Genomic DNA, 12,861 nt, shown 5'->3' with positions numbered 1-12,861 from the left:
GTTAAACTATGTTCATGATTATAATAATATTAATAATGTAAAGGAAATTTTCACTTTTGCTACCAGCAAAACACATGCATATCACTTTTGCTACCGGAGAAAAATTTTATTTTATTTTGCTACCATACAAAAACAAGTTTGTTAAAAATTGCTACCACTTAACGGATTCCGTTAAGTTTATTTTTTTTTAAAAAAAATAATAATAAAATAAAAATTAAAAATAATAACCAACTACCCTTAAAACTAGCCAGCCCCTCCCGTTAGCCACCCTCCCCCTCCCCCTCCCAGTGACCGGCGCCGACGACCCTATCCCACTTCCTTTCCCCCACAAACGCAGCCAGCCCCTTCCCTTTTCCCTTTCTTTCTTGCTACCTCACCCCAACCACCACACCAAATAGCGCTACTGCTTCTCCGTGGGACAAGATTGCCGCTTCTACGACGAACAGGACTTCGGTTTTGCCGGAAAATAGGGGTGCGGCTTCGCCAATGAAGTTGACAGTCTCTGGATTTGTCGGAATCCGACGAATATCGGTGGTTTTGGGGCTCTGGAATTTCTATTACGGATGAAGGTCGACCCATTTTTTAAATTTTTGGGGGAAATCTGATTGTTTTCGGTGTGGTGGATGGGGTCGCGGCAGCAAGAAGGTGAAAAGGGAGGGGGCTGGTTGTGTTGGTGGGGGAAAGGGAGTGTAATGAGGTCGCTAGTGCCGGCCGCCGGTAGGAGGGAGGGGGCAAGGTGGCTAAAGGAAGGGGATGGGTTGGTTTATCTTTTAAGGGTGGTTCCTTTTTTTTTTACAAAAAAAATTTAATTTTTTTTTTGGTAGCTTACGGGGAGGCAGTTAGGGTGGCTAAGGAGGGAGGGGTGGCCTGAAGGTGATAGTGTGGGTGGCTGGATCTCACTAACTGAAAATGTTAAGTGGTAACAATTTTTAATAAACTTGCTCTGGTATGGTAGCAAAATAAAATAAAAATTTTCTCCGGTAGTAAAAGTGAAATGCATGTGTTTTGCTGGTACCAAAAGTGAAAATTTCCTAATGTAAACCTATGTTTTCAATACTTGTATGAATCATGTACTACTATACTTTTAAAAATTGAATTTTATTATTGCAATTTTATTTTTGTAATCGCATTAGATCCAAAAAATTTAGCAATGTATTTTAATTCGGATTTTCGGATTGGATCCAAATAACTGAATTATAATTCGGAAATTTATTTCGGATCGGATTGGATTTGGGCTAAATCCAAACCGAAAACCGAATGGACACCCCTAGTAAACGATTTTACTGAAAGTCCATCTAAAATAATAGTCATATTCAAGATTTAAGTAAGATTATTTATTTATTTATTTATTTATTTAATGAGAATGTTTAGTTCAATGCACGCAAAGAAAATTCGAAAAAAAGAGAATCACACATTATACAAAGCGGATTAATTTTGTATCGAAAATTAGTACATAACCATTGAACCATTCTAATAATTGATGTTAAATTTGCATATTTCATATTTCGTATACATGCAATTTATTTGTCTAAAAAAAAGTTAATTGATAATACTAAGGCTTTGGTAGGTTTTTCGGATTTACAATAATGATTAATTTACGCATGTCATACAAAGAGTAATCTCTTTTGATAATACCACCCAACAAAACATTAACATAATGTACTCCATATTTAATTTAATAGTAGTGTAAATATCTAATACATCAATACTCGTAGTAACATTAATCAAATCAAATTAAATGACCAACAAATAATGAAGGTCAATTAATTTGATACTTTTTTTTTTTGAATAAATTAATTTGATACGGAATACTTAATTCGTAAGAAATGATACAGTCAAAGTACAAATCTCGTGTACACCATTGCCGAATATGTATAATGTGAACTTGGACAACCATTCGATAATTGTTCGACGGATCGTGCCCACCACACCAACGCGGATGCAAATAGTATATAAATCCCACAGCATCCTCTCTATCTCATCACCTCATCTGCCCGTCTGCCCCCCTTCCTCTTCTATAAATACGATAACATATTTATCCCATTTTTTTTACAAACAAATTTCGTATTTTCTGGATTACTTTATATTTTCACATTTTCCATACCTTTTTCAAAAACCCCCAAATTCCTCCGATTTACCGTCGATCATCTAATTTCTCCTGAATTCAACGATTTCAAATCAATCTCCTCCCTTAAACCCTAGAAACCCTTAATTGTTTTCCCCAATTTCGTATGCTAGGGTTTGATCAAAGGGTTTATACCATCGAAACCCTAGAATTTCCATGAAATTATGGTTAATTTTGATGCAGGCGAAGTTACTACTCCTTCTAAAGACCTCAATCGAACGGATAGCTCCGATCTCTCTTCCTCTAAGTCGGTAATTGAAACTGTTAATGGGTCCCACCGTTTCGAAATCAAGGGGTATTCTCTTGCCAAAGGTATGGGTGCTGGAAAATACGTTTCGAGCGACATTTTTACGGTTGGTGGGTATGATTGGGCGATTTACTTCTACCCAGATGGGAAAAACCCAGAAGATAGCTCAACCTATGTTTCGGTTTTTATAGCGTTAGCGAGTGAAGGGACGGATGTTAGGGCGTTGTTTGAATTGACATTGGTGGATCAAACTGGGAATAAGAAACACAAGATTCATAGTCATTTTCATCGGGCTCTCGAAGGCGGGCCGTATACCTTGAAGTATAAAGGGAGTATGTGGTATGTTTGCTCTTGATTCTTAGCTATATTGTTTAGTTTTTGAGCTTTTCTTGGTTTATTTGTTCTGTTAGTGTTTCGAGTTTTGCAAATTTGGAAATTGTTTACTTATGATGTGGGAAATTGAAGAAAATATTGTATAATCTGAAATTTGGTTCTTGGATGTGAAGATTGTGAAAGATTGATATTGGCAAAACAATGTTGGTCTGAAACTTTGCCATCAGTCCTTAGTGGCCCCATTACACTAGAATTTTGAATATTTAGATTATAGGCTTAGATATGTTTGAAAGTTTGGTGCGGTAATATGGACAATTAAACAAGTAGCAATATAGTAACTCAATTTTGGTTTAATTTACAGCTTATTACAGTTAAAGATGATTGGTAGGTGCATTGTTTTATTATCTGTATGTATGGATTGATGATTGGGTTTGTTTTGAAATTCTGTGGTTGTAATTTTTCGAACCTTGATGATAGGGTCCTGCTTATACCTTCTCTCGGTTCAGAGGCATGTTTTCTTGCCTGACCAGTCGTGGGATTTTCACAATTTTCAGGGGGTACAAGCGTTTCTTTAGGAGAGCTGCTTTGGAGCAGTCTGAGTTCCTGAAGGAAGATTGTCTGCTATTGGAATGCACTGTTGGAGTTGTAAGAAGCCGGATGGAGAGACCCAAACAGTATAGCATAAGCATGCCACCATCTGATATGGGTAGTTCTTTTAAGGATTTACTTGATGATGAAATTGGGTGTGACATTGTTTTCAAAGTTGGGGATGAGAAGTTCAATGCCCATAAATTGGTGCTTGCTGCTCGTTCTCCTGTGTTTAGAGCTCAGTTTTTTGGACTTGTTGGAAATCCGAAGATGGATACAGTGGAGGTGGAAGATGTTGAGCCTTCTATATTTAAGGTATGTTTGTGCATACTTGTCATTTTAATGTTTTATATGAGTATAAGCATGTGTACTGTATAAGCCCTTTTGTTTTCTTTATTGTCGCGTGTAAAAGTTAGTGCATTTATTGTTTCTATCATGTTGGTTGCCAAATTGTATCTGCTCTTTAGCATCAATTAGTGCGTGTGCGTGTTTGTGTGTGTGGAATGATTCTTTGTCAGCATAGTAGCAAAGGTGTCAAACTTGATATGGACCCAAAGTATTATCTAATTTTGTTTATAAAATTTGAACATTAAGTACTTAAGTGGGATTTGTGTATCTTTACCAGAGTACTTGCCAATGTACATTTTGCACAAGTATAACTTTTTTTTTTCGCATTTTTTTAGTAGCCTTACTCTTTACTTCTTTTTTTCTAGCTAAGTATGGCTTAAATTTAAATCTAAATTGTGTAGCTGTCAACAGTCATTCAGATTTATTTCTATTTTATTCAAGATGAGGAATTATGTGATCAACAATTTCAGTGCTTAATCTGCCTCCTTGGTTTTCCTTCAAGTATTTTTAGTTCTTGCAAAAGTTGGCTAAGATACTAAGGGCTTGTTCTCTTACGTTGAAATTCAGTTCAGCTGAGCTCAGCTCAGTTCATTTCAGCTCCTAATTTCCTTCTCTTATAAAATATTCAGTTCCGTTCAGCTGAGTTCAGTCAATGAGAACAGGCCCTAAGATTATTACTATTTAGTTACTACACAGGAAAGTCTTACAAATATTCGTCATCTGGGGACTATTGGGGATGCTTTTCCTGTATTTATCTTGTACTTGCTAGACTTTAAGGACTTGCATATATTGTCCTTCTTCCCTACAATAGCCACTCTTTGACCTGGCTGTTGCTGACTTTTGGGCAATAAAGTGATATCATTTGTATAAGTGTATGACTATGTTGTAGCTGTGTTGTGCCACATTGTTGCCTAAGTAGATCAATGATGATGATGAAGTGTCAATTTTGACTCATGTCAGTTCAATGTGTTTGTGTGCGTGTGTTGGGTTTTGGGTGGGGGGGGGGTGTTTTGCCAGTTCTACTATGTTTTTCTTCTTTAGAAACATTACGTGGTTCGTGATGAGTTTTTATATCATGGATATGGAGAGTATGATATTAGAAGAAATTAGTGTTGACAATGATGTTCTTTGGAATTCACTTTTGGTGGATGAGGAAATGAGCCTCTGTTTTCTAGGTTGTCGTAATGTAGTTTTTCATGTTCTATTTATAGAATTAGTTGTAGGCTCATATGGGAAAGAAATGGTTAATAGGGACTTGAATTGGTAGGGGAAAAAATGCCAACGATGACTGAGTTAAGATTTCTACAGATATGTGTTGTTTTTATTATTTTTTTAAAAAGTCAACGGTTCTTGTTTTGTGTTTATTGTGCACATAACTTTTTTTTTTCCTAGCGCAGTGTCATCTGGTGACACTGGCCCATTTAACCGTCTTTAACTTGGCTCGTTATCTGATTTGCAGGCCATGCTTATGTACATATACTCTGACTGCCTTCCTGATGTCCATGATATAATGGACTCAAATTCATCTTGCTCGTTTGCCATCATGGTGCAACATTTGTTGGCTGCTGCTGATCGTTTTGGTCTAGACAGATTGAAAATGTTATGCGAACACAAGTTATCTGATGAAATTACTGTGGAAACAGTTACTACAACTCTCTCGCTGGCGGAGCAGCACAGATGTGTGCAGTTGAAGACAGCCTGTTTAAAATTTGCCGCAGCAAATTTGAATGGTGCGTCTACTCTGTAGAATCTGATGATCTTGTGTCAGGTTAAATCTTTTTAGATTTCTTTAATTGTTTATTCAATGGTTGTTTGCATCAAAGTGAACAAACAGATCTGAGTGAAGATTTTCAACGTTGTTAATATTCAGTGATGATTTACATACATCCTGTAAAGGAAACTGAATTGCACTAGAGAGGTTGGATTTTTGGATTTACATTGGATTTATATAGTGTGTTGTGAATTGCTGTGGGATCTGTACAGGTAAACAATCACGGCTCCAGGTCTTTTTCTAGCTAGTGTTCCTGTTCTTTGAGAGTAAAATAGAAGTATAGTAGGCTATTGGCAGTTTATTTACTCAGATGTTAGGTTTCTCTTGGATCAGTAAACAAGTTCTACCAAGCAGATATAATTTTTATCAATTCGGAGTTGAAGTAACTGGGTGGATATTTTGAAAGCCAAACCCAACGGCGGGGAAGATGTTATGTTGGAGGATGTGAAAAATAGAAGATTAAGGATGACGATTGGCTGGTTGGCACTTTTATGATTGAGCGGCGTTCAAATTAGGATATAATTGCCATGAGTGATGAAGAGTTGTGTGTGTGTGTGGAATTCTTGTGGAATTGCAGTCAGAGGGTCATGATGACAGAATATGCACATTCAGTGAAGAGTTTGTGATGGTGAAGTAGCTCTTGTTTGTAACCTAAGCATCCCATATTTAATGCTGGGAGCTTCATGGCTTGGAAAGGTGCCCCCTAGTTTTCTGATTTTTTTGAACTGAACAAGCCAAGCTGGACAATTATGGTAAAAGCACCTTTTGTCGTCATGGTTTTGATAATATATCTAAGTTTTGTACAGTGCACTCTGAACATGGTTTTGATATTATACCTAAGTTTGTGCAGTGCTTCTGAATATGGTTTGTCAACATGGTTTTGTTGTTATACTTGGCTGGATCAGTTCAAATTGAGGAATGCTGCTTTAAAGAGACCATGTGCTACTATTTGAAGTTGCTCATATTGGCTGTTATGTTATTTGGAGATGGTGCTCAGCTGGGAGAGGAGAGGGGAAGAGGGGGCAGGGACTGGGTGATCATTTAAGGTTCCATGGATATTTTGATGAAGAGGTTGCTTATATGTGGGAATATCTTTTTAGGTTTGTTATAATGGCTCTGCTGGTAGAAGATAAGGTTTGGTGGGGAGCTTGGTTATCATTTAGGGTTGAATAGATATTCTCATTAAAAAATTATTTTTGTGTAGAAGCTGTAGATATCTGAAGTAAGTGAAAATAAGGTGTGGAGAACGGAGTCGTGAAGTGGTTAGCCCTAAGCTTATTGCCCCAAACTTGTATTATTTGAATTGTTTATACCTAAAATAATTAAAAATAAGGTGTAGAACAGTGTTAACTGTTAAGTTGTGTTCCGACTCTTTTTTTTTTTATGTTTCTTTTTATAGGCCGTAGTATTATTTTCAAACTTGTTATTTATATATATATATTTTTTTTGTCTTTTTTCAGCGGTGATGCATTCGGAAGGGTTCAGGTACCTGGAGGAGAGTTGTCCTTCACTGCTTCCAGAACTGTTGCAGACAGTTGCCTCGGTGGACGATACTGGTTTGCCCTTGAGCAAGAAAAGGAGCATCAGCAGCGTGTTCGCACTTGACCTAGATGCTGCAGATAGAGGAATTCCTGCAGAATCAGTGAATGGCAGACGTTTCAGGAGACGCCTGTAGTACAAACCCTGCCGTAATAGGGCACAGATTTTAGTAACTTTTAGTGCTTTCCTTACCATCCATAGCAATGAAAATTAAGGTGGTGTTAATAGCAGGTTAACTTGAATGATGACATGTTAATGCATGGGTCACTAACTACCTACTGTTCTCGTTTCAGTATAGAAAGTTTCTTCTTTGTTGCAGTTCTTTATAATTCGTTCCTTGGTTAAATGTAGGATCGTGTTTTATATTTTTTTTGTAGATAGCAAAATTGACGGTTTCTGACTGTTTACTTGGTGAAGCATAGATGAGCAAATGTTACTCGTCACCATGAGCTTCTCTGTTACCATATATGAATACTTATGGTTGTCTGTCAAATATTTTTATTATTGCATCATCTACTCAGTTTGTTCTTATTATCAATGGAACATATTATTTTTATTTATTTATTTATTTTATTATTTATTTATTTTTTATTTTTTTTTGACAATGCAGAACATATTATTGATGACTTGACTATCCTTGTTTTTCTTCATGAAGTAAATGTGCAAGTACTTAGCTTGTAGCAATGGCAACATAATTGAAAAGAAACAACATTAACTAGGAAGTTGAACCATAACCTATTACATTCCGCCATGTTTGTATAAGTAAATACAGATGAACAAAACAAAAGAGCAAACAAACAAACTTTTATCCTTGATGTTTTTCCATTGAGATTATGGAATATACGATGATGCAACACATATTGCCATAGCTACCTAGTTGTATTTCTTGCTTTCGCCGTAGTTAGACCAAAGAAAGGTGCCCATTGCAAACTCTCTTTTGAAAGCGACATCGCCTTTCACGGAAAGTCCATACTCAGCAAAAAGCCGATCAAGAGTAGTTTCAGGCATGTGTTGGTAGTCATCTTTGGTGTACCTTGGGTAGTGAAGTGGCATTTGGAAGAAGTAGTTCTTTACCCCATTATTCTTCTGCCTTTTGCTTTCCATGATCTCTTCTCAATTCCTGCTTACTGCCTTAATTTTTTCCCCCCCTTTTTTTTCTTTTGTTTATGAGATGATCACCATTTAAATTATCATTAGTTAGCTTATTGATTATTGTTATATAATAAAGTGGTTTATTGGTCTCTCTATAACCATGCATAAACGAATTAAAAAGGCTCAAAATGCATGAAATGTTGTCACAAAAAATGGGTGGTGTACCATATATCTCTACCTAGCTCTTAGGTGCTACATGTGTTGTACCATTTCATGCAAATTATGTTTTGTTATCTTCTCGAACACACACATGCACGTCACATTTGGAGCGAGAGAAGAAGTGTACTTTTGTGTGTTGCCTTACGTAGTATTCATTTGATTTTCTAGGACAATCATATCTTAAGTCTTTTCTTTATGTTTTTTTAATGTGATATTTGGGGTAATACTTATCAAACTCTTGAAATGCCTAGATATATTGAGTTTGATCTTCTTTCCAAAATTTAAAGGTTGTATATTGGCAACCTTTAGATGGGACGATTTCTAATTTTCTTTGGTCTAGTTAGGTTCGATACCAACTAGCTTAGGTGTTAGGTTTATTATTATTATTATTATTATTATTATTATTATTATTATTATTATTTTGGATTGGTACTTGGTAGGTTCCACAAGAGTTTATAGTTGTATGTATCGTTTTGTGTACAACTCATACCTTACCAAATGCGCTTTGGAGTGGAAAATTTTCCTTATTCTCCGACCCCTCACTTCTAAGAGTTCTTGCCTAATAAAAATCTTTTGCAGGCTAGGGTTCTGGTTCGAGAACACAATTCTTCATCCCTCCCTTTTATCTTACTAACTAAAAAAAAAAAAAAAACTTGAATCCTCTATTATTGATTATTTTCGGATATTGATGAATACATCACATATCTCTAACCTCTAAGGCTCTAACACAAGCTATACAATTCCTACTTCATCTTAATTTGAGTCGCACAATAATTTGTGTCCTACGTACAATAATTTATGCAATAGTAAGCATCACAACATGACCTACAAAATTCATTACGAAGTATCAAACAGAGGAGTACGAAACGTCGCCACTTAATGCCTGCAGTATCGTGGTGTTTCCATCACAAAATTAACAGAAAATTGGCAATTCATAACAATATCATATAATTCATATTTGATGACAACAATGTTATATGAGGAAATTACATCATCTTAGAAAATGGACAGGAAATATATTATTGCATGATTAATAATGGGACCTTAGCTTATTTCTTCAGTTTATAAATGGACAAGATAAAATAACTGTTCAAAAATGGACATACAATAAACAATATGAAAATTGAGAGCCATAAACTATATGTTATACAATTTCACCACAAAAATGTTACATTATTGCTTAAATTAAGTTAGAATTTTCAATCATTGAATCCTTTTTTTGAACCACAAGAACTCTTTACCAAATTATATATGGGCCAAAGGAAATGCTTCTTTGCAATCGAATGATAAAATTTATGAACACGTTATGTTTTAAGGGGCTATAGTTGTGGAAATTGTTCGTACATATTCTTGTACCAAAATATTTGAGCCACGTACACGATCTCTTTACCAAACCATGTATGCATGGGCCTAAGGAAATTATTCGTACGATCATGTACGTCAAATGCAAAATTAGGTAACCCTTCTTGTAATGATTAGGGTCAATTTATTATCTAAAAAAGTACTCCCACGGTTTTTTTAAAAGATTGTTCTAATTTGACAATTTGACATACGTCGTCACTTTAATTAATGTTTGTGCTTTATACATGAGTTATATGTAATCGAGTAGTTACTAGTAAAATCCATTTCAATTTTTAGTTTCTAAAAATAAAGTTTATAATAACTTATTTTTTTCTTAAAAAGAAAAGAATAACTTAAATTTATTGATAATTCGATATATAATTGATCAAAGTTTTATGTGGACATATGTGTTGGTCAATATAGAGCAATAATAATAATAATAATAATAATAATAAAAACAGATCGAATATTTTACATTTCTTATGTTAATATTGGTCGTAATATTTAATACGGAGTAGTTATTGAGTTTGCATATATTTTACTCTATGAGCATAAATAAAGATATTGATTATCAATTAATGATCAGGTTGGGTTAGGTTAGATAAATTTATGTTTAGCTTAGTGTTCCGATACTAAATGAGGAGCTAAGGAAAATCTTTCAAATGATCCCCATGAAATGTAATCCCTATACTACATTGCTACGATTCTAAGGTGGAGAGCAATGGCAACTTTGAATTTCTTTTAAATTATTGTGCTTTGCTATTGTTGCAACTTCATCCAACTATGATACGAATCAGAATAATAAAACTCTATACTTTTAATGGTTGGCCTTTTAGTTGAGGGTTAAACGGTATGAAAGACAGAAACGCGTTGGAAAAACAGAAAGTTGTGAAATCAGTAGCTAAATGGTTCTACTTTTGTTACCAAAGGTAACCACTTGAAAATGAGTGGCTCCCAATTATTTACATGTTTCTAGAGGTCTAACTGTGCAAATTTTAGACTTTAGCTTTAAGGTGTGGTTCACTCTTTTTTTTTTTTTTTTTTTTTTTTTTTCTAGTCCCCACTCTTTCCATTTCAATTAATTCCATTTTTTTGTGGGTTGATGATAATCCATGGAAATGATTGAATGCATAAATAAGTTAGTGAATGTGACTACAAACTTTTCAGGTTGGGCCAATGGGACCCAATAAGGTTGCTAGAAGAGTTGGATTAAGACCAATCAAAATTGGTGATATAAAGTCTATATACAAGTATACAACTATTATTACATCCGCTTTTGCGTTCCCTTTTGTTCTTATAATTTTATGAAATAGTGTTCTTTCGATTTAAAATCTTTATTATTTTACCGTACCCTTATGATACTTTCTTAATTCCTTTCAACTTTTTAAAGGCAAAGTGCATAAAAAAACCATATTGTTTGTTTAAAGGCAAAGTGGATGGCTTCAACCACTCAATTAACCTCCCATGACCCATGGGTGTCATGGTCCATGGGAAACTTCTCGACCTCTTTCGTTTTCGGGTCCGAAAATTTTCATATTAGTCCAAAAATGAAGGTTATAATCTACGCATTTGGACTACTTTTGGAGGTCTTGCGACTCGTTGTCAAATAATCTTGACATCGTAGAGAAAGCATCTTATGGTCATATAATGTTGTTTAAAATTGCTTATGGACAATAGTTTGTCATATAAAGGCACATGGTGGTTTTGACTACGATAAAAAGGGCGTGTACGATAATGACTAAATTGACGATTTAAAGACAAAGAATATTGGTTTAATTTGACCACCCAAAGGCCTCCCGATGTGTTGGGGGTTCCAAGGAAAGAACTCCAACACCGTCTTTCCTTTTTAGGTTCTAAAAAATCTATAATACAAAGGTTACGGGATCCGTTATAAAAATATATGGAGGTTGTAAAGGATGCCAAATATTGGGGTTCAAATGATGAAATTTGTTCATTTATGTGGCTATTTTAAAATTATGTTGCATTGGTATTACATCTAACTTTGGGGTGTTTTGTATTTTATACCTTTTTAAGAAAACAATTCTAAGTCAAGTCTATCTCCAAATCAAACAAGTACTTGGTTTAAAAAGTGAATGTCAATTATTTTAAATGGTAGTACTTATATGTGTGTGCGATGGTATTGGTGCGAGTAATTATTTATTTACCAAGTACATATGATATCTTTTTCTCAGGCTTATGGCTACTTCTGGTACTTTGATTATATATGAAGATTTGTTGTTTGATAACTCATCTCTTGATTCATTTGAAATAAATCTCTGTCTCTTTTGGAGTGAAACGAGCTTGCCTAAATCCGAAGTTATTGTATGGTCTTGGTCTCTTGGACCATCATTTCTCGATAAGTATTTTTTAGTAAATTTGGTAAATTCCTTTAAGCTAAGAACAATTGTCAAATATTCCCTTGACTTGAGTGAATATAAGATGTGATAGGATAAAGTGAAAAAGAAAATAAAAGGGGGTGAATATATAAAAAAAGGTAAACAAAATATTTTAGAAAAGTTTGCAAATGTGTAATTATTGAGTTATAAAAAGTAAGATAAGATAAGATAAATGGATATAATGGGTATATATAAGATTTCTTCCTTTTATTTTAGAGGATAACTCATTGATCTAAGATTATACAAAACTTACTTGCTTCACAAAAAGTAACAAGTATCAATTTTCAACTTAATTATTATATATAATCTAAATTCATTTCAAAATATGACACAAAATGAGATACTTATCTAAAATAAAGAGCAATTCACTATGTTTTAAGTTAATTTTCTTATACATTATGGCTCTGTTTGGTGGTAGGATTTGAGGTAGCGATTAACGTTGTTTAATTGTTGTACATTTTAATGATATCCTACATAGATTTTGTGTACTCCGTTTATATTAGCTTTATAGCAATTTGTGTGTTTAGTACAATATACTTACATCTTATCTATTTTCTATTACAAAACTAACTAAAATTTAATTAATTGACAATGAAATTAAGCCAATCAAATTGAGAATATTTTGTTTTTCAATTATACTTTTTTGCATCACCAAATTGGGCAAAAGAATAACTTTGTAAGAGTAAGGTGTCACACCCACAAAAGTCTTACACCCCAAAAAACCATCAAAGTCTTACCCAAAAACAAGATTAATTCACCACCACCAAACTCACCATTTTAACAAATTGACCAATTAATCCATCCTTTTACACGTGTCGATTGCTGAGCCCTCCAATTTAGCAATTTAACTAATTTTCAAAAA

General features: G+C 34.4%; 1 protein-coding gene across 2 annotated transcripts; it reads left to right on the top strand.

The window, feature by feature from the left end:
• Nucleotides 1–2,105: 2,105 nt before the first annotated feature.
• On the top strand, nt 2,106–7,485 carry LOC145595109 (BTB/POZ and MATH domain-containing protein 3-like). 2 transcript variants are annotated; one of them, XM_081651470.1, is made up of 4 exons: nt 2,106–2,711; nt 3,260–3,608; nt 5,101–5,371; nt 6,873–7,485. In XM_081651470.1, exons 1-4 carry the CDS (start codon nt 2,290–2,292, stop codon nt 7,085–7,087), a joined length of 1,257 nt encoding a protein of 418 aa, XP_081507596.1. In that variant the 5' UTR covers nt 2,106–2,289; the 3' UTR covers nt 7,088–7,485. The 2 variants fall into 2 exon arrangements, with proteins under 2 accessions (XP_081507596.1, XP_081507597.1); XM_081651471.1 differs by having other exon boundaries at nt 5,101–5,409; nt 6,873–6,991.
• The last annotated feature ends 5,376 nt before the right edge of the window (nt 7,486–12,861 follow it).

The sequence above is a fragment of the Chenopodium album genome, chromosome 19 (assembly GCF_948465745.1).
Source record: "Chenopodium album chromosome 19, dcCheAlbu1.1, whole genome shotgun sequence".
In the NCBI taxonomy this organism is placed as follows: Eukaryota; Viridiplantae; Streptophyta; class Magnoliopsida; order Caryophyllales; family Amaranthaceae; genus Chenopodium; species Chenopodium album.
The sequence above is the reverse complement of the archived record's forward strand: the minus strand, read 5'-3'. Positions and strand labels throughout refer to the sequence as shown.